The 20,112-nt window shown below is 40.5% G+C and overlaps 1 protein-coding gene across 7 annotated transcripts in view; it reads left to right on the plus strand.

The window, feature by feature from the left end:
- herc2 (HECT and RLD domain containing E3 ubiquitin protein ligase 2) overlaps nucleotides 1-20,112 on the plus strand; it is a 242,326-nt gene that overhangs the window by 203,262 nt on the left and 18,952 nt on the right. For 5 of the 7 annotated variants that reach the window (XM_059963844.1, XM_059963846.1, XM_059963847.1 and 2 more), the window contains exons 80-88: nucleotides 39-216; nucleotides 3,002-3,163; nucleotides 4,158-4,249; nucleotides 6,601-6,740; nucleotides 9,075-9,262; nucleotides 10,804-11,001; nucleotides 15,539-15,622; nucleotides 18,152-18,293; nucleotides 18,752-18,946. In XM_059963844.1, coding sequence (XP_059819827.1) covers nucleotides 39-216; nucleotides 3,002-3,163; nucleotides 4,158-4,249; nucleotides 6,601-6,740; nucleotides 9,075-9,262; nucleotides 10,804-11,001; nucleotides 15,539-15,622; nucleotides 18,152-18,293; nucleotides 18,752-18,946 — 1,379 coding nt within the window. The remainder of the gene's footprint in view (nucleotides 1-38; nucleotides 217-3,001; nucleotides 3,164-4,157; nucleotides 4,250-6,600; nucleotides 6,741-9,074; nucleotides 9,263-10,803; nucleotides 11,002-15,538; nucleotides 15,623-18,151; nucleotides 18,294-18,751; nucleotides 18,947-20,112) is intronic. The other 2 variants (XM_059963845.1, XM_059963851.1) reach the window with 1 other exon arrangement.

Consider the following 20,112-nt stretch of genomic DNA (forward strand, 5'->3'; position numbering starts at 1 on the left):
CTGTGGAGAGAATATTTATTTTATCTTGTCTTTTTCAGTCCTTGTGACCGCCCTCGTGTTATTGAATCACTGCGTGGTATAGAAGTCATCGATGTTGCTGCTGGAGGAGCTCATAGTGCCTGTGTTACTGCTGCGGGAGAGCTTTACACTTGGGGCAAGGGTAGATATGGGAGACTAGGACATGGAGACAGTGAAGATCAGTTAAAGCCAAAGCTCGTGAGTACTACTGATGAATAATTGATTGAAACCTGAAGTTAATGACAGAAGGAAATTCTTGTTATAGGAGCATGCAATATTAGAAGTACCGTCTTTCAGAAGTGAGAACATAGAACAACACGGTCTCTTTGACCCACATTGTGTGCTGTCCTTCTAACCAACTGCGAATGACCTAACCCTTCCCTCCCACAGAGTCCAACATTTTTCTGTCAATAGAACATTGACCAACCATTCTTGAATTTGGTAGAATTAATACTCATGCAGAAGTTAACAAAACATTGTCAGAAATTAAAGTAAAATTTTATATTCTGCATTGTTTCTGTTCAGTAATTTAGTTGCAGACTCAAATATGACCTGTATTCAATGTAGAATTATTGATGGGAGCTTCAGTTCTCTCCTTTGGGGATTCTTGTGTTTTTTTAGACATTTGGAGGAAATGCAGGACCTCTTCAACAGGCAGTGATAATCATAAAAGTCTTTGAAAGGATCTTTTCAAGTGACCCACCCTGCTATTTGTTCAGTATCTACAAGTAATGTGGTAGAGGATGCATGAAATAATTAAGAAATGTGGTCGTAATAAAGGGATATGGGGAGAAGGCAGGAGATTGGGTATCAGAGGAAAAATAGATCAGCCATGACGAAATAGCAGAGCAGACTCGATGGGCCAAATGGCCTAATCCTGCTCCTATTTCTTATGGTCTTGTAGTAATCTGTATTGTGGTTAGTTAATTTGATATGTGTGATTGATAAATGGCAACTGAGGTTTTGATTGGTTGGCGCTCCTTGTTCAGTTTGGCAGAACGTTTAAAAAAACTTTTTTTTTGTATCAAGAGCATGCCCTTTTGAGCTGTAGAAGTCAATTTATGTTTTAAACTGTAGTACAGGAAGCCCAGTGGAGTCAAAGATTACTACAGCACAGAAAGAGGCCCTTCGGCCCAGCAGTGGAAAGAGTTAACAAGAATGTAGTGGTGGTGTGGGGCAGCATGCACACTCTTCTCTGTCACAAAAAGCAAAGTCCAATTGGCAGTGTTGCCCACCTGGAGCTAGGGTTCAGGGTATCTACTCTGGATACTGCAGTGAAATTAATGGCAGGTAGGAGAGGTTCCAGTTGCTGTGGACCAAGTGAAAATCAATAGTATAAGTAGGTCAGAGAAAGCTTTGCTTTGTTGGTATGAGGAGCTGGTCACAAAATTAAGAAGCAGGACCTCGAAGGTAATAATCTCTGGGCAAGATGGAATTGTGCCACTGGAAAGTCTATACCTAAACAATACTGGGTCCAGTATTCCAGCAAAAAGAAGGAAGCAGTGAGGACTAAAAACTAAATAGTAAGGGCAAAGAATCAAAGTTCTGAAGATGTTTTAGATGAGTGTTCAGACAAAGGTAGGGAGGGAAGTATTAATACATGTAGGAAATAATAAACTGACTGTGAAAGGAAGGAGTAATTTTTGTCCCTCCAGGTGTTTTTTGGCAAAGGTGTACTTGGTAAGTGGGAGGCGTTCAAAAGTGTAATTTTGAGAATACAAAGTTTGAATTTACCTGTCACTATAAAAGGTAAAGTTAACAGGTGTAGGGAACCTTGGTTTTCAAGAGATATTGAGGCCTTGATTTAAAAAAAGAAGTGCATAGCAGGTAGGAACACATGTGGTGCTTTTGGAGTATAAGAAACGCAAGAGAACACTGGAAAGAAATCAGGAGGGCTAAAAGAAGGCATGAGGCTGTCTCAAGCAGACAAGGTGAAGGAGAATCCATATGTAAAGAGCAAAGGGATTACCAGGGACAAAATTGGTCCTCTGCAAGATCAGGATGGTAATCCATGCATGGAGCCAAAAGAGAAAAAAGAGATCCTAAATGATTTTTTTGCATGTGTGTATACTCAAGGATTTTGATCAATTTGCCTGGAAACTTTTATTTGTGAATCACATGATCTTTTTTTTCCACAGTAGAGCCCCCCCCCCCAAAAAAACAGGAAAAAACTTAAAGAATGGGAAACTAAAAATTCAAAAGCTGAAATGTCAGCAGTTCAGAAGTATTCATTCCCCTTTGCTCAGTACTTGAACCACCTCTTGCAGCTATTACAGCCAGTAATCTTTTTGGTTAAGACTCTGTTAGCTTTGTACAACGTGATAGAGCAAGATTTGTCCATTCCTCCTTGCAAAGTTGATCAAGCTGTGGTATGTTAGTTGGGAGCAGCAGTGGACAACAATCTTGAGGTCTTGTCAGTGATGTTTGATTGGGTTAAGGTCAGAACTCTTAATTGGCCCCACAAGAATATCAACTTTCTTCATTTGGAGCCACTCCATGGTTGCTCAAGCAGTGTACTTTGGGCCATCATGCTGAAAGACAAACTTCCTCCCCAGTTTAAGTTTACTAGCATGTGCTAGCAGATTTTTACCTAGAATCTCTCTGTTTTTAGCAGCTTTCATCGTAGCCTCAATCCTGATTAGATTTCCCAACCCTGCTGAAAAGCATCACCATAGCATGATGATACCTCTGTCATTTGTTACAGTGTCACCCAGCAAATGTGCAGTATTAGTTTGATGTTGAGGCCAAAAAGTTCCACTTTAGTCTTATCCAACCACAAGACCTTTTCCACATCTTTATAGTATCTTCTAAGTGACGCTTTGCAAAGTTTTAATGGGCAAGGATATGCCTTTTATTTTATTGTGTGGCGTAAATCTAATACCACGTCTGCTGAATCTCTTGTGATTGTAGTCACTCATGTTTTGTTGTATCCTTCTCTCTAATTTGATTGTCATCTTTATAAATTTGAATGTTTATTTTTCAGGTGGAAGCACTACAGGGTTACAGGGTTGTAGATGTTGCATGTGGAAGTGGAGATGCTCAGACTCTTTGTCTGACAGATGATGACATTGTCTGGTCCTGGGGAGATGGAGATTATGGAAAACTTGGAAGGGGAGGCAGCGATGGCTGTAAAGTTCCAATGAAGGTACCATGAGTTTTTAAATAGATGCTTTATTTATACTGCAGATAAAATTTAAATCTGATATGTGTTTTGTCTTCCTTTCCACTTACTTGGTGTAGCAAACAAGCATTCATTTTAACATTTTATTTTGAGCAACTGATTTATTGCAAAACAGAGCTTTTTGGGTAATGGTTCTGCGTCTGGTGAAGACAATGTATTTGGGGGGAAAAATAATTCAAAACATTCAGAAGGTTTGAATTCACAGTAGAGATAACCAGAAAATGTTGCAAGGCTTCTTTATCTTAAACGACAAAGAGCAGTCAGTGTGAAGGTGGTTGTCAGTGATCAGCTGAGCAGTTACTGTATGTTATATTTATAATGGATTTGCCCATGGTGGTAGTAAAGAATCCTTTAGGAAACTTTACTTATATGAACATAGCTTTGTGGGTGTGCAGCAAATTCTCAAGCAAAGCAAACTTATACTGTCCCATATCATTCTTGCTGCTTGTAGCTAAAAAATTAATCCAACTTGTAATTCATCATGATTACAATTTATTCTGATTGATCTACTCTGGGATTTAGACTCAACCTTCAATAGTTGAGTAGACCAATCTTGTTTCCTTAAATAAAGTAATATATTTGTTATTGAGAGCAGGGGAGATTCAAACAAGAGGACATGAGTTGAGAGTTATGGGGCAAAAGTTTAGGGGTAACACGAGGGTAAACTTCTTTACTCAGAGAGTGGTAGCTGTGTGGAACGAGCTTCCAGTAGAAGTGGTAGAGGCAGGATCGATATTGTCATTAAAAAAAAAATTGGATAGGTACCTGAGTGCAGGTCGGTGGGACTAGGTGAGATTAAGCGTTCAGCACAGACTAGAAGGGCTGAGATGGCCTATTTCCGTGCTGTAATTGTTATATGGTTATATAAATTCAATCTTTGACTTTTGAGACCATTTATGTGACATATTAATACAATGTAGAGTTCTTTCTGCTAACATCCATTATTTTTCCCTATTAGATTGATTCCCTAACTGGACTCGGGGTGATTAAGGTAGAATGTGGATCACAGTTTTCTGTAGCATTAACCAAGTCTGGATCTGTTTATACTTGGTAAGTATTCATCTTTTGTAGTCTGCTCTTTTCATCTTCAGCTGCATTCAATAATCCCTTTACGTCTTAAATATTTTTCGGTTTATTAAAGAGATACAGGTGTCCCCGCTTTACAAATGTTTGCTTTACGCCGCTTTGCTTTTACAAAAGACCTACATTAGTAACTTGTTTTCGCATTACAAAGAGGTTTTTCTGTTTTACAAAAAATTTTCCCATATAAATGAATGGTTCTTCGCTTTACACCATTTTGGCTTAAGAAAAGTTTCATAGGAGCACTTTACCTTTGTAAAGGGGGGACATCTGTATAATGTTGGGATGAAACAGAGAATGCTCAAGTGGACAATGTTTGGGGAAGTTGTGGTAGGTTTATGGATGGAGAGACCAACAATATATTCAAAATATAGGGTCAGGAAGCTCAGCAAATAAGAGCAGGAGTTGGCCGTTTGGCCAGAAGGTCCAAGTTCAAGTTTAATTGTCATTCAACCATACACATTACACCAGCCAAACGAAACGGTGTTCCTCTGGGGTTTAGGTACAAAACACAGAATCAGCAGTTAATTATTTATTATTAACAGCTATTTATTAGTAAACTATTTAAGAACTTTTAAAAAGCTATTTATTAATGCTTTTTGGGAGGGTGATTTTAGATGCATATCATATTTATACTGAGTTAAATACTGTATGTAATTAGTTTTGCTACAGTAAGTGTATGGGACTAGAAAAATGTTGAATTTCCCCTTGGGGATGAATAAAGTATCTATCTATCTATCTAACCACAACACACAGCACGTAAGCACATATAATCATGATAGCATAAAAACATAGTACCTGAATATCATGGCCTGTAGATTGGTGGTGCATGGATGTTGTCCCGGAGCCATGTTTCAGCAGGTCGGTGGGACTAGATGAGAGTCTGCAGCAGTTCCTCATTAAATAGTGCATCGCAGGCAGCACCAATAGAATAGGCCAGCCTCCAATCCAGTGGCACACAGTGAGCTCTGGCACCTCTTTGCTTGACGGCTGCAACAAGTGACCCAGAGGTAAGAATGAGGGCCTGCTCTGCACCTCGACCAAGGCCACACAGCTCCCTGTCGGACTTGCCAATGAACCAGTGATTCGGACTTGCAGTATTTTACACAGTCAATGCCCATTGGGATCTTGTAATCACAACAAAACCATCCAAACCCATCACCTGCTCTATCCATTTGATCATGGAATGCCTCTGCGCTCTACCGCTTTCAGTGCCCTCTTGCTTGGGTGGCTGAAGCAGGTTGTGACACAGTGTTCAACAAGTCCAGCTCCACTGCTACCCAGCCAGTCATAGTGGCGCAGACCTGTGGTACTTGATACTTTTGATCACCACCAGTGTCTTGCCATTGTGAGCAAGACATAGATGAATCATTGCACCTTGGACCCTGAGAGGACGCTTACCAGCAGGTTGAATGTAGACTAGGATATAAGATAGGAAGCAAGCAAGCAGCAAGTTGTACACAAGCTGAAGCTGTTAAAAGAGGAAGGCAGGTGATGTGTCAAATAGTGTTGGATTTATCAAGTGAAGATGTGATGGAATCATGGATAAAGGTTTTTCTTTAGCAGAATTGCTGGAATGTGGAGAGCTACTCAGACTTAGCGGTGGAATAGACAAGCTTTGTGTTAGAAAATACATTGAATAGCTGAAAGAATTATTATTCCCAAAACAAAATGATGCCCCTTCTTTACCATGTTTTATGCAGTATTGCTTTGGGAATCGTATCAGAACCAAAGAGAATGAGTGGGGAAAAAAAGGTTAGGATTGTATAAAGGGAATTCAAGGAACTGGAAGGGAAATTTGAAAACAAGATTTTTTAAACAGCAATGTCATATTTGATATTGTGCTAACAAACCAGCCTGTGAGGATGCAACAGTTTAACCATAGAAAAAAAATTATTAAAAATTATGTTAGGGGAAAAGTTGTAAATTTCTTGCGCACTTGGAGCTATCTGGTGAAAGGTGTATTGAGAAGATGTGGTACATTTGATTGGATCAAGAACCACGTTGAGGATTTAGACTAATACAAGAGGAAGAGGAAATTCATGAATGAGGTCAGCAATTCTGAAAGCTTTTGTTATATTGAGAGTAAAATTGAAAACAGAACATTAAGACATAGGAAAACATGACTTCAAAACTGTCAGAAAGTGTTAGAAAGCAGCAAGTGGCATTAAGTAGTCCATTCAGTTGCCTTGCATTCATCAGGGAAGTTTTTTCCCAAAGCTACAGACTGGATGTTAGAAATTGGCAATGGAAATAACATACTCTTTTTAAACACAATTGTTTTGATAAGGTCTTAATCTGATGTATGTTATTCTTTACAGGGGTAAAGGCGATTACCATAGGTTGGGACATGGTTCTGATGATCATGTCAGGAGACCTCGGCAAGTCCAGGGTTTACAAGGGAAGAAAGTGATAGCAATTGCAACTGGATCTTTGCACTGTGTGTGCTGCACAGAGGATGGTAAGGCTTGTAGAATTTGAAATATTGTAACCAAGTGCTGCTGTCCAGTGGTTTAGTGGGATCAGCACTGGACTTCAAGGCGGAATTCGAATCCAACAGGGTCCCAACCTGGGTAGCAACAGTATCTGTGAGGAAGCAAGGCCGAGCAATCTACTTCCGTATCTGCCACGAAAACCCTATGGACAACTACACTATCTGTGGGGTCGCCTTGAGTCGACGATGACTTGATGGCACTCAACAATGCCTCAACAAATAAGTGCTCAACCCATGAAAATTTTTTACACAAAGTTGCAACGCCGAGTGTGGTCTCAGCAGTGAAATTGTATGTATTCTTTTGTTTTCTTAGAAGGAGGATATTTAGCCCATCATCCTTACCAATTGTTACGGTAATCCTGTCAGTTCTATTCCTTCACTTATTCACCAATAACCGAACCTTCCAAATGTGCCTATCGGCTATCCTCAAATTCTCCTGCTAACTACCTGCCATTGGAGCAATTTTCAGTCGCTAATTCATCTGCCGGCTCATTTTCAGAGTATGGGAGGAATCTGGGCACTTGGGTGAATTCCACATTGTCATGCAAAGAGCATACAGACTCCATTTACAGTACCAGAGATCAGGACTGAATTCATCTTGTTGGAAGACACACTGTTAGATTTTCTTTGTATAGTAATTGTCTCTTTGCTATTTCAGCAGATGCCGATCTGCAATATTGGTTAAAATCTTAAATGAACAAAGAAGAAAGCACTTTTCCGGAGTGAATAAACATTTATGGGTTATCAGTATTTATCTTACATTCTGCTGAGCCTTCTGCTATATTTCTTAGCTGCACCTGCACACTGTAGTAATCAATCTTTATTTTGCCTCATTATTGATAGATCCTATTCAGAACTATTTTATCTCTTGATGTGGTTAATTTACATTAAAATGCAAATTTTAAATAAGTGCGAATATTGATTAAGAATTCCATAAAGAAGTCTGATTTTGAAAATGAAGGCAAATTAATCTGTTGCGTCCTTTTTTGGAAATTAGTAATTGTAAAAATTTGGCTTATAAATTTAATTTAAATTTTAAAAATTTGGCTTATTCTCCCATGTATTGCCTAGAACTTTGATATTACCCACCCCTACTCACCCATGTACTAAAGTTCATGCAATGCCATCTCATAGAACTGTTGGGAGTCAACTGCATAGCTGTGGATTTGCAGTTGCATGCAGGTCACTGTGTTAGTTGACATCTTTTACAATAGTCCGATAATTTCAAAGTCACCATTTTATTCCATGTGCGTGTTGTTACTTGAATTGGTTTTGTTCTTGAGCTGTTGAGCTGTATTTTGGGCTCACGCTTCTTCATTTGTAGTCCAGACCTTGACTTGTTATTCTATGAACTAGCAATGTTATTGTACAATAGTTAGGAAATTGAAAGTTATTATATGGTCTTAGTTAGGCTGATCATTTACAGAGACACAAGATGCTGGAATTTGATGCAACTAACAACCTGCTGGCAGAAGGGTTGAGCAACATCTGTGAGAGGAAAGGAATTGTCAAAGTTTTAGGTCAAAACCCTGCATTACCTCTGATGCTGTGTTTTGACTTGAAACTTTGACAGATACATTCCTCCCTCAGATGCTGCTCAATTTCTGATTTGTGATTTGTGTGTCATTTCATAAGTTTTGATAAAGATTTTTCCCCCAATGAAAACTTTAATTAGTGATGAAGAATGCATTTTTCAAAGTTATTGGCACCTTAGTTACAATTTACACTAAATTATGAAATTAGGTCAACAGTTATTGCTAACCTGATAGTTGGTTTTACCCTACTGTATTAATGACCTAAGTTCGGAAATTAATTGACTGTGAATGTTTTTGACATTTTTAACCACCTGAAGTTAATCCCTTCAAAGAAAACATTTTCATTCCTAAAACAACACACAAAATGCTGGAGGAACTCAGCAGGCAAAGAACCTAGTTGCTTTGGATTTCCATCATCTGCAGATTTTCTCGAGTTTTCAATCCTAAATGAGGCGATGAAATGGCAATATTTTATTACTGTCTGTTTTAGCATTTCTGACCCAGGTATTCCCCTCTCTATGGTGCTTGCTGATGAGGCTAAAACATCAACAATGGCCAATTAGCCAGGGACCCAGAGGATACCCTCCTCCTGTTGATTGGTGTCTGTTAAATAGTCCTTTCAGGGAGAGGAAAAGGAACAAAAATTGAGATAGTTCAAAGGATCTTTTTCTGTGCTCCAGTGCTCTATAACTGACTAAATAAAATAAATAACTCAGATCAACTACTGTCCCATGAACTAAGCTTTCTTTTTCCTTTTGCAAACAAGGAGAAGTTTACACATGGGGTGACAATGACGAAGGGCAACTTGGAGATGGAACCACCAATGCCATCCAGCGGCCCCGCTTGGTCGCTGCACTGCAGGGTAAAAAGATAAATCGTGTGGCATGTGGCTCAGCCCACACCCTGGCATGGTCTACGAGCAAGCCTGCCAATGCAGGCAAGCTTCCATCACAGGTTAGTTATAGCATTATTAGTTAATTGAAAGCTTTCTTGTATAGTCATGTCACTCATAAAGCTTGTCGGTGTGAATGAGTTGCTCTGTGAACTGAGAGGCTCCATGTCTAACATTCCTCATTCTTTGTTATGAGTTGGCAGCCTCAGTCAGAGCTATCCAGACCAAGATGGGATTGTGATGGATGTGTTTAGCAAGGAAGGGCAAATTAAAATATAGTTCTTTTCATCTGGCACACTCGGAGTTACTGGGCTAACGGATTTTCCAAACTAGGGGATATCATTATATCAATGCCCCATAACATAATTCATTTTTTCTTTAAATGTTACATAGTAGAACAATAAATTTTACAGTGAACCCCAAGTTCAAAGGGAGCCCAGGTAAGCTTAAAGGGAGCATGGGAAACAGAACCAGGTAAGGTTAAAGGAAACATGGCCAGTAGAACCAGGCAGGTTTAAAGAGAAGGTGGGAACCGAGGCTCTTTAGCAGGAGGAGGAGACACAAAAGCCAAATGTATTAACCAGGGACCCAGCAAGCAGACATGAATGCGATACCTCAAACACCATCTGATTTTCGCAATCAGTGGTATCTTTTAAAATACATCAATTTGGGCAGCTGCACCTGCCCATTTGACAGACAGACAGGCATACTTTATCGATCCCGAGGGAAATTGGGTTTTGTTACAGTCGCACCAACCAAGAATAGTGAAGAAATGTAGCAATATAAAACCATAAATAATTAAATAATAATAAGTTAACCATGCCAAGTGGAAATAAGTCCAGAACCAGCCTATTGGCTCGGGGTGTCTGACATTCCAAGGGAGGAGTTGTAAAGTTTGATGGCCACAGGCAGGAATGACTTCCTATGAAGCTCAGTGTTACATCCTGGTGGAATGAGTCTCTGGCTGAATGTACTCCTGTGCCTAACCGGTACATTATGGAGTGGATGGGAGTCATTGTCCAAGATGGCATGCAACTTGGACAGCATCCTCTTTTCAGACACCACCATCAGAGAGTCCAGTTCCACCCCCACAACATCACTGGTCTTACGAATGAGTTTGTTGATTCTGTTGGTGTCTGCTACCCTCAGCCTGCTGCCCCAACACACAACAGCAAACATGACAGCACTGGCCACCACAGCCTTGTAGAACATACTCAGCATAGTCCGCCAGATGTTAAAAGACCTGTCTCCTCAGGAAATAGAGACGGCTCTGACCCTTCTTGTAGACAGCCTCAGTGTTCTTTGACCAGTCCAATTTATTGTCAATTCTCATTCCTTTCTGCCACTGGAGTTATTGGAATTTCAGATGGTGAGTCAGATGCTGAACCGTTTGGATTTCCGAATGATTGGAGAACAGATTATTAAAGTTATATGTAACTGTTATTTTCTGTGCCTTTAGTGTCTCAATGCAAATGAGTTTTGCCAACAAGAGCTTGGCCAGTTGGGTGGTTTTAAATTGATAGCATCATCTGAGGATAGCAGATTGAAGACTATTGTTTTCTAGATAATGACTAAATCTATTAATATTTCTTGTGTACTTAAGATTCCAATGGAATATAACTACCTCCAGGAAATTCCAATAATCGCATTGCGAAATAGACTGTTACTACTGCATCATATCTCCGAGCTCTTCTGTCCTTGTATTCCAATGTTTGATTTGGAAGGCCGACTTGATGAAACTGGGCAAGGCCCATCGGTTGGACTTGACACCTTGCGTGGGATATTGATATCACAGGGCAAGGTAGGCTACAGTCCTTATAGAAATAATAAAACTATACTGAAAATACTCGGCTGAAACTGTGAAAGGCAAGAGTTAACGTTTTAGCTCTAAGATCCCTCATCAATAGAGAAGAAACAATTTTGTTTTAAGTTGCAGAGGATGGAAGTGGTTTGGAATTCTTTAATTTCAGATAACTCACTTTCTGTCGGTATCAGAACGAGCTGTTTCTGCTGGGGGTCATCCAATTGTAATATTATTTATGTCTCTTGCTCCATTAATATAGCCTGACATGTCCTACAGCCCTGCTATTACCAACACACTATATTTATTTTCCTCTGTTTTCCCTATTTCAGATGTCCCCATTGATCTATTCATCCCTCTCACCACCTTCTATACAACTTAATATTAGGTTTATTGACAAACACTTTTCAACCTGTAGTGTTAACTCCATTTCACTTTTCAAAGATGCTTCCTGACCTGCTAAGTATTTTCTGCTTCTGCTACTGATTTTACAGCAGTTTCACATAGAAACATAAAAACCTACAGCACAATACAGGCCCTTCAGCCCACAATGCTGTGCCGAACATGTACTTACTTTAGAAATTACCCAGGGTTACCCATAGTCCTCTATTTTTCTAAGCTCCATATACCTATCCAGTAGTCTCTTAAAAGATCCTATCGTATCCGCCCCCACCACCGATGATGGCAGCCCATTCCAGGCTCTCACCACTCTCTGCGTTATACTTAAAAAAAAAAACCCAAAAACAAACAGCAACAACTTAACTCCAGACATCTCCTCTATACCTCCTTCCAAGCACCTTAAAACTGTGCCCTCTCATGTTAGCCATTTCAGCCCTGGGAGAAAGCCTCTGACTGTCCACACGATCAATGCCTCTCATCACCTTGAACACCTCGATTAGGACACTTCTCATCCTTCGTCGCTCCAAGGAGAAAAAGGCCAATTTCACTCAACCTGTTCTCATAAGGCTTGCTCCCCAATCCAGGCAACATCCTATTAAATCTCCTTTGCTCCCTTTCTGTAGTTTCCACATCCTTCCTGTAGTGAGGTGACCAGAATTGAGCACAGTACTCCAGGTGGGGTCTTGGCTCTTAAACTCAATCCCACGGTTGATGACGCCCAATGCACCCTACACCTTCTTAACCACAGAGTCAACCTGCACATCTGCTTTGAGTGTCCTATGGACTCGGACCCCAAAATCCCTCTGATCTTCCACACTGCCAAGAGTCTTACCATTATTTGACCTACCAAAATGAACCATCTCACACTTATCTGGGTTGAACGCCATCTGCTACTTCTCAGCCCAGTTTTGCATCCTATCGATGTCCTGCTGTAACTTCTGTCAGCCCTCCACACTATCCACACAACACCCCCAACCTTTGTGTCATCAGCAAATTTACTAACCCATCCCTCCACTTCCCCATCCAGATCATTTAAAAAAATAACGAAGAGAAGGAGTCCCAGAACAGCTCCCTGAGGCACACCACTGGCCACCGACCTCCATGCTGAATATGACCCATCTATAACCACTCTTTGCCTTCTGTGGGCAAACCAGTTCTGGTTCCACAAAGCAAGGTCCCCTTAGATCCCATGCCTCCTTACTTTCTCAATAAGCCTTGCATGGGGTACCTTATCAAATGCCTTGCTGAAATCCATATACACTACATCTACTGCTCTACCTTCATCAATATGTTTAGTCACATCCTCAAAAAATTCAGTCAGGGTCGTAAGGCATGAGCTGCCTTTGCCAAAGCTCTGCTGATTATTCCTGATCATAATATGCCTCGTGAAATGTTCATAAATCCTCCCTCTCAGGATCTTCTCCACCATCTTACCAACCACTGAAGTTAGACTGGTCTAAAATTTCATGGGCTTTCCCTACTCCTTTTCTTTAATAAGGGAACAACATCTGCAACCCTCCAATCTTTGCCAGAGGATCAGCAACCTCCTCCCACAGTAGCCTGGGGTATATCTTGTCCTGTCCTGGTGACTTATCTAGCTTGATGCTTTCTAAAAGCTTCAGCACATCCTCTTTCTTAATGTCTATATGCTCAAGCTTTTCAGTCTGCTGTAAGTCATCCCTACAATCACCAAGGTCCTTTTCCATAGTGAATACTGAAGCAAAGTATTCATTAAGTATCTCTGTTATCCCCTCCGGTTCCATACACACTCTTCTACTGTCACACTTGTTTGGTCTTATTCTCTCACATCTTATCCTCTTGCTCTTCACATTCATATAGAATGCCTTGGGGTTTTCCTTAATCCTGCGTGACAAGGCCTTCTCATGGCCCCTTCTAGCTCTCCTAGTTTCATTCTTAAGCTCCTTCCTGCTAGACTTAGAATTTTCTAGATCTCTATCATTACCTAGTTTTTTTTAAAACTTTCATAAGCTTTTCTTTTTGACTAGATTTTCAACAGCCTTTGTACACCAGGGTTCCTGTACCCTACCATCCTTTCCCTGTCTCATTAGAACATACCTATGCAGAACGCCATGCAAATAACTCTGAACATTTGCCACATTTCTGCCGTACATTTCCCTGGGAAACAGAAATTGGGAACAGATGTTCTAAGTTCTTGCCTGATAGCTTTATATTTCCCCTTACTCCAATTAAACACTTTCCTAACTTGTCTGTTCCTATCCCTCTCCAATGCTATGGTAAAGGAGATATAATTGTGATCACTCTCTTCAAAATGCTTTCCTACTGAAAGACCTGACACCTGACCAGGTTTGTTTCCCAATACAGATCAAGTATAGCCTCTCCTCTTGTAGGCTTATCTACATATTGTGTTAAGAAACCTTCTCGAACACACCTAACAAACTCCACCCCATCTAAACCCCTTGCTCTGGGAAGATGCCAATCAATATTGGGGTATCTAAAATCTTACACCTCATTGACCCTGTTATTATTACACCTTTCCAGAATCTGTCTCCCTATCTGCTCCCTGATGTCCCTGTTACTATTAGGTGGTCTATAAAAACACCCAGTAGAGTTATTGACCCCTTCCTGTTCCTAACTTCCACCCACAGAGACTCTGTAGACACTCACTCCGTGACTTCCTCCTTTTCTGCAGCTGTGATACGATCTCTGATCAACAGTTCTTTTGCCTCCCTCCCTGTCCTTTCTGAAACATCTAAAGCCTGGCACTCAAAGTAACCATTCCTGCCCTTGATCCATCCAAGTCTCTGTAATAGCCACAACATCATAGCTCCAAGTACTGATCCACACTCTGAGCTTATCTGCTTTGTTCATGATGCTTCTTGCATTAAAATAGACACATTTCAAACCATCAGTCTGAGTACGTCCCTTCTCTATCACCTGTCTATCCTCCCTCTCACACTGCCTACAAGCTTTCTCTATTTCTGAGCCAACTGTCCCTTCTTCCGTCTCTTCAGTTCGGTTTCCACCCCCCAATAGCCTTAGCAAACCTCCCTGCCAGGATTTTGGTTCCCCTCGGGTTCAAGTGCAACCCGTCCTTTTTGTACAGGTCCCGTCTAACCCAAAAGAGGTCCCAATGATCCAGAAATCTGAATCCCTGCCCCCTGCTCCAATCCCTTAGCGACACATTTATCCTCCACCTCACTCTACTGTTATACTTATTGTCGCCTGGCACAGGCAGTAATCCCGAGATGACCGCCTTTGAGGTCCTGCTTCTCAGCCTCCTTCCTAACTCCCTGTAGTCTGTTTTCAGGACCTTCTCCCTTTTCATACCTATGTCGTTGGTATCAATATGTACCACGACCTCTGGCTGTTCACCTTCTCACTTCAGGATATCATGGATGCAATCAGAAACATCCTGTACCCTGGCACCTGGGAGGCAAACTGCCATCCACATTTCTTTTATACGTCCACAGGATCACCTGTCCGACCCCTTAACTTTAGAGTCCCCTATCACTGCTGCCATCCTCTTCCTTTCCCTATCCTTCTAGCCACAGGGCAAGACTCTGTGCCAGAGACTCCACTGTTGCTTTCCCCAGTAGGTGTCCCCCCCCGCCCCCCAACAGTACTCAAACAGGAGTACTTATTGTTAAGAGGGACAGCCACAGGGGTACTCTCAAGTATCTGACTCTTGCACTTCCCTCTCCTGACTGTTACTCACTTATCTGTCTCCCAAGGCCTCGGTATGACTGCTTGCCTTTTGCTCCTCTTTATCACCTCCTCACTTACCCCGACCAGACGAAGGTCATGGAGCTGCATCTCCAGTTCCTTAACACGGTCGCTAAGGAGCTGCAGCTTGACGCACCTGGTGCAGATGTGGGTGTCTGGAAGGCTGGGAGCCTCCCAGACATCCCACTTCCGACACCCAGTGGAGAACACCGCCCTCAGAGACGTACTTCCTATTCCTCACAAGTAGCTTACCTTGCTTCGACCAGTTATCACCAAAGGCCCATTGAATCAAAGGCCTCCTACTCTGTCTCCCTCTATAAAGCTGTCTTTTAAATCCTTCCTGCCAGTCTAACTCACTGATGTTCACGCGCTTGCGCAGGCGTGCCTTGATCAAACCAGTTGGTTTTCTAACCAATTCCACATTTTATTGCAGGAAGCTGCTTTCCGTAAGGTAGTTCAAGCAACGATGGTACGGGACCGACAGCATGGGCCTGTAGTGGAGCTTAACAGAATCCAGGTACAATTTTACAGCAAGCCATAACCAGTTAAGGTGCTAAAACAGGAAGTTCGACTATTCTACCAGCCATTTTTGATGTTCATTCCTTGAGATTGCACAGAATATCACATTCCACACAATTATAAAATACTACCGCATAGAAATGGATCCTTTCAGCTCCCATGATGCTTATTTAAGGAATTCCTATACACCCACATCAGGCCTATACCTCCTTGTTTTTCCTGTCCAAGTACATTTTAGCATTGTAATTGCATCTGCTTCCACTACCTCTGGTAGTTTGATTTAGATATTCACCACTCTGTGTGGAAAAAACATACTCCTTGGATCTTCTTCGGATTTCTTCCCCTACTCCCCTGAAACCTGTTCCCTGTAGTTCTCCACTCTCCTGCCCTTGGAAAAAGATTCTCATCCATATCCCTCATTATTTTAGAAACTCCTGTAAGGTCACCAAGTCCATCATACAATTTTGCTGTTACTTTCAAAGTTCATTTGGAAAATTGTTAAGGTGTCCTCTTTCATATAGATCAGAGGTTCCTAAATATTTCTTATGCCATGGACCAATACCCTTAAGCAAGGGGTCCATGAACCCCAGCTTGGGAACCCCTGTTATTGAGAATAAAAAATTGCTCAGCACCTCGTGGCTGCTTTTGTGGACTCTGTGGTTTGGTGTTTAATGTTTTGTGTTATTTGTTCACTTTTTGTTGTTTGTGCAATTTGTTCTTTTTTATGCATATTCGATGTTGTGTGGGTTTTTTCTTTAAGTGGGTTCTATGGTGTTTCTTTGTGACTTTGCAAGAAGATGAATCTCGAGGTTGTATACAGTATACATATTTTGATAAAAATGTACTTTGAACTTTGATATTTATAATGTGGAAAGTATCAGGGTACATAATGTAGAGTAATACTGAATGAACTGGACAATGCTATGCTGAGAGGCAGATAGTCAGTACCAAGTTTTAAGAAGCAGGAGGTGATGGAAAACAGCTGGATTTGAGAAGGATGAGTCTGGAGAGTTGTTTAATTGGGATTCAAGTGCAATAGTGGAGAGTTCATAGCAGAAGTGATAGTAAATCTATAAGTTAAAGGACTTGAGATGATGTGGTAAAAGGAAGTTGAAGCATAAATGGAAGCCTGGCGACTGCCTATTAGAGCATTTAAAAAAAAATAGTCTTGTCAGAGGACATTTTTCTTCATTAGGTAGGGGATTGCGGTATTAAGGTATCACTTGCACTTTGCAGTGAATTTCTGATAGTTCTTGTAATTTATTCTATATACTTTAGTCACTGCATATCCACTGGAAGTGTTCAGTGATCCAGTATTGGTTAGATTATCCTGTGTACTTTTTCAATCTGTCATTCTTTGCATTATGATTTTGTGAAGACTGAAAATAGCTTATTAATATTATTGTATATAACCTGTCTATTGGTAAGTGTAATAAAATGTTTTGCTCCTTAAAATTCATGGGCTGTAAGATATAGAAGTGATGGGTTGGCAATTGTTTTGACCATTCATTGAACTTCATGAAAATCCTTCGTTTCCTCAGTTTAAAACACTTAGTCACAAGATTATGTTGTCCCCTTTTTTCATTGTCAATTTTCTCCTTTGACAGTTCATCTTTGGGAGTGGAAATTGTATTCTTTCCCCATCATCGCTTTGCTTGCTCATTTTTCTGGGTTACCCAATTCTAAAAATCACCCAGTTTGAATCTCTGCAAGGACTTGCTGTAGTGAGGCGTCCAGAACTGAACGCAGTGTTCCAAGTGGGGTCTGACCAAGGTCCTATATAACATTATCTCTCGGCTCTTGATCTCAATCCCATGATTGATGAAGACCAATGCACCGTATGCCTTCTTAACCACAGAGTCAACCTGTACAGCAGCTTTGAGTGTCCTATGGACTCAGACCTCAAGATCCCTTGATCCTGCTCACTGTCAAGAGTCTTACCATTAATTCTGTATTCTGCCGTCATATTTGACCTACCAAAATGAGCCATCTCCTACTTATCTGGGTTGAACTCCATCTGCCACTTCTTAGCCCAGTTTTGCATCCTAGGAGTTGACAAATAGAAACTAAAGATAAGGTTAGAGTGACTGCTGCCAATATTTTAAAATGAGGATAAACTTTTTAGGAACAGGCTTTTAAAAAGCAAAATTGTGTGACAAAAGACTCATTTAAAGGAATAGTTTTTTGTGTACTACACATTACTGGGGGGGTGGGTGTGGCAGGGAATTATCCAAATTGAACACAGTGAGGCTGCAAAACAATTTTAAGTTTGATTCAATGAGACAAAGTGGAGTTTAGTAAGGACAATGGTAATGAATTAAAGTAGAAAGTGTTCTAATTTGGCTGTAATCTTTTAGCCATGTAGGCAAGTATGGAGACTACAGAATCTTATTTGAAAGATTTTGGTGAATGATTTAGACGATGGTGAAATTAGTTTTCCTAAATTGTTCTTCATGCATTTTGCAATAAATGTCCATGTTTTAGACTGCTTCACACATTGAAGTCTAAAATGTATCCTTCTCTTTAGGTCAAGCGATCCAGAAGTAAAGGAGGTTTGGCAGGTCCGGATGGCACAAAATCTGTTTTTGGTCAGATGTGTGCAAAGATGAGCTCTCTAAGTCCTGATAGCCTGTTGCTCCCGCACCGTGTCTGGAAAGTCAAGTTTGTCGGTATATTTAATTATGAATTTAAATATTGTGTGTTTTTCTTTCCTTTGTTAATTTATGTAGAGCTGATTTTTTTTTTACCTCTAATTTAAACTTTTTTTCCTCCTTTCTATTCAAATTTGTTAGTTCTAAGAGGGAGACCCAAAATTTTTTAGTTTTTCCTTTCTCTTTGCTATTTTCTGCACTTTAGACACTAACCTGGTCCAAGATCTTTGCCTCTTGTGGTCATTGGTGGGAGAAGGACGTAAATGCAGGTGGCTATTGTGGCACAAGGGTCCTGAACTGACACCGCCCCTGAATGCTCTTCTCTGTGGAATTATAGGCCTGTTCAGATTTTGAAGAATTTGATAATTTTCTTTATTATGTACCCCACCAAACATGCAAAAATTATCGGGCACAAAATCAGAAATGAATGAAATAATGATTGATTTATCAGAGGAAAATCTGGTCTCTTGCTCCAGGTGAGTCTGTGGATGACTGTGGTGGTGGCTATAGCGAGTCAATTGCTGAGATGTGTGAAGAGCTCCAGAATGGTTTGACGCCATTGTTAATTGTCACTCCAAATGGAAGAGATGAATCTGGAGCCAACAGGGACTGCTTTCTGCTAAATCCAGCAGCCAAATCACTGCTCCATATGAACATGTTCAGATTTCTTGGTATGTAGATTATTCCAATGTCTTTATGTTGCAAGTTACTTAATTTTAAATTGAAACAATAAAATCAAAATTTAAAGGTGAAATGAAAAATCCATATTTTAAAAGAAATGCAATTGAATATCAAGATTAGGAAATTAATTCTTTCTTTAGAGATTTATTGTATGGCAAGGTAAACTTGTAGTAGGACAGAGCCTAGAATCAAACACATTTTGTTTTTGAAGCAGCAGTGGAGTGGTTTTAAAGTGTTAGAGGAGGTGTGATTTTTGTTTTTCCATTAAGAGCATGGTATGAGTCAAACTCACTGCATGAAACATTGAAGTAGAAGTCATCATTGTATTTACAGCATCCTACTGTTATATTGGGAAGGATCTGTAACTGGGTCTGAATTTGTCAGAAGATTAGACTGGGCTTGTCATGGTCCCAAGCTGGTTCAGATTTGTGTTCCTAGAAGTCTTGGCATCCAGCAATAGTGGTTGAGACATAGCTGCAGACCTTACAGTACTCCATATAATCCCCATGCATGTGGTATTTTTAAAGAGTGTGGGGATGTCCTTAGAATTTCTGGAGAAGTGTAGGTAAGACTATGGCTAGCATGGGCTAATGTGAACAGTTAGATGGTACAGAGCAAGGGGTATGGGAATGGTGAATGAGCCAGGTGAACTCATAATTGATATTGTGTACAATGGTGCTTAAGGGAGTTTTATTCCATTATAAGGAGAGTAGGTTACAGATAGCTATTGGTGTAGTGGGATTGACTTGAGAGTCTACATTTAGAAAATATTGCATGAATGAACATTGGCAGAAAAAGCCAAGAGACCCTGACTGAACTAAATTAATTCGAGCAAAATGTATTTAGTTGGCAGACCTGGATAAAGAGCAGCTGGTCATTTTTCAGTTGACAGAAAAAATTGGTGAGTTGTGGATACTGACAGGGCTAGTCTTTGGCCCCAGAAACACATTGATCAGCTGTTAAGTTAAACAGAATAATTTCAGATGGAATTTAATCTTGGTAAGTGAAAACAGATGAAACAGCGGATTTTTTTTTAACAAACTGAGAGTAGTGAGATATCATCACACGAAACGTCTGACACAAACTTGGTGCCAGCTGGACAATTGTGAGAACACTCAATGTTAGATGATACACTTTGAAATCCTCGTAAGCGAGT

The sequence above is a fragment of the Hypanus sabinus genome, chromosome 3, assembly GCF_030144855.1.
Source record: "Hypanus sabinus isolate sHypSab1 chromosome 3, sHypSab1.hap1, whole genome shotgun sequence".
In the NCBI taxonomy this organism is placed as follows: domain Eukaryota; kingdom Metazoa; phylum Chordata; class Chondrichthyes; order Myliobatiformes; family Dasyatidae; genus Hypanus; species Hypanus sabinus.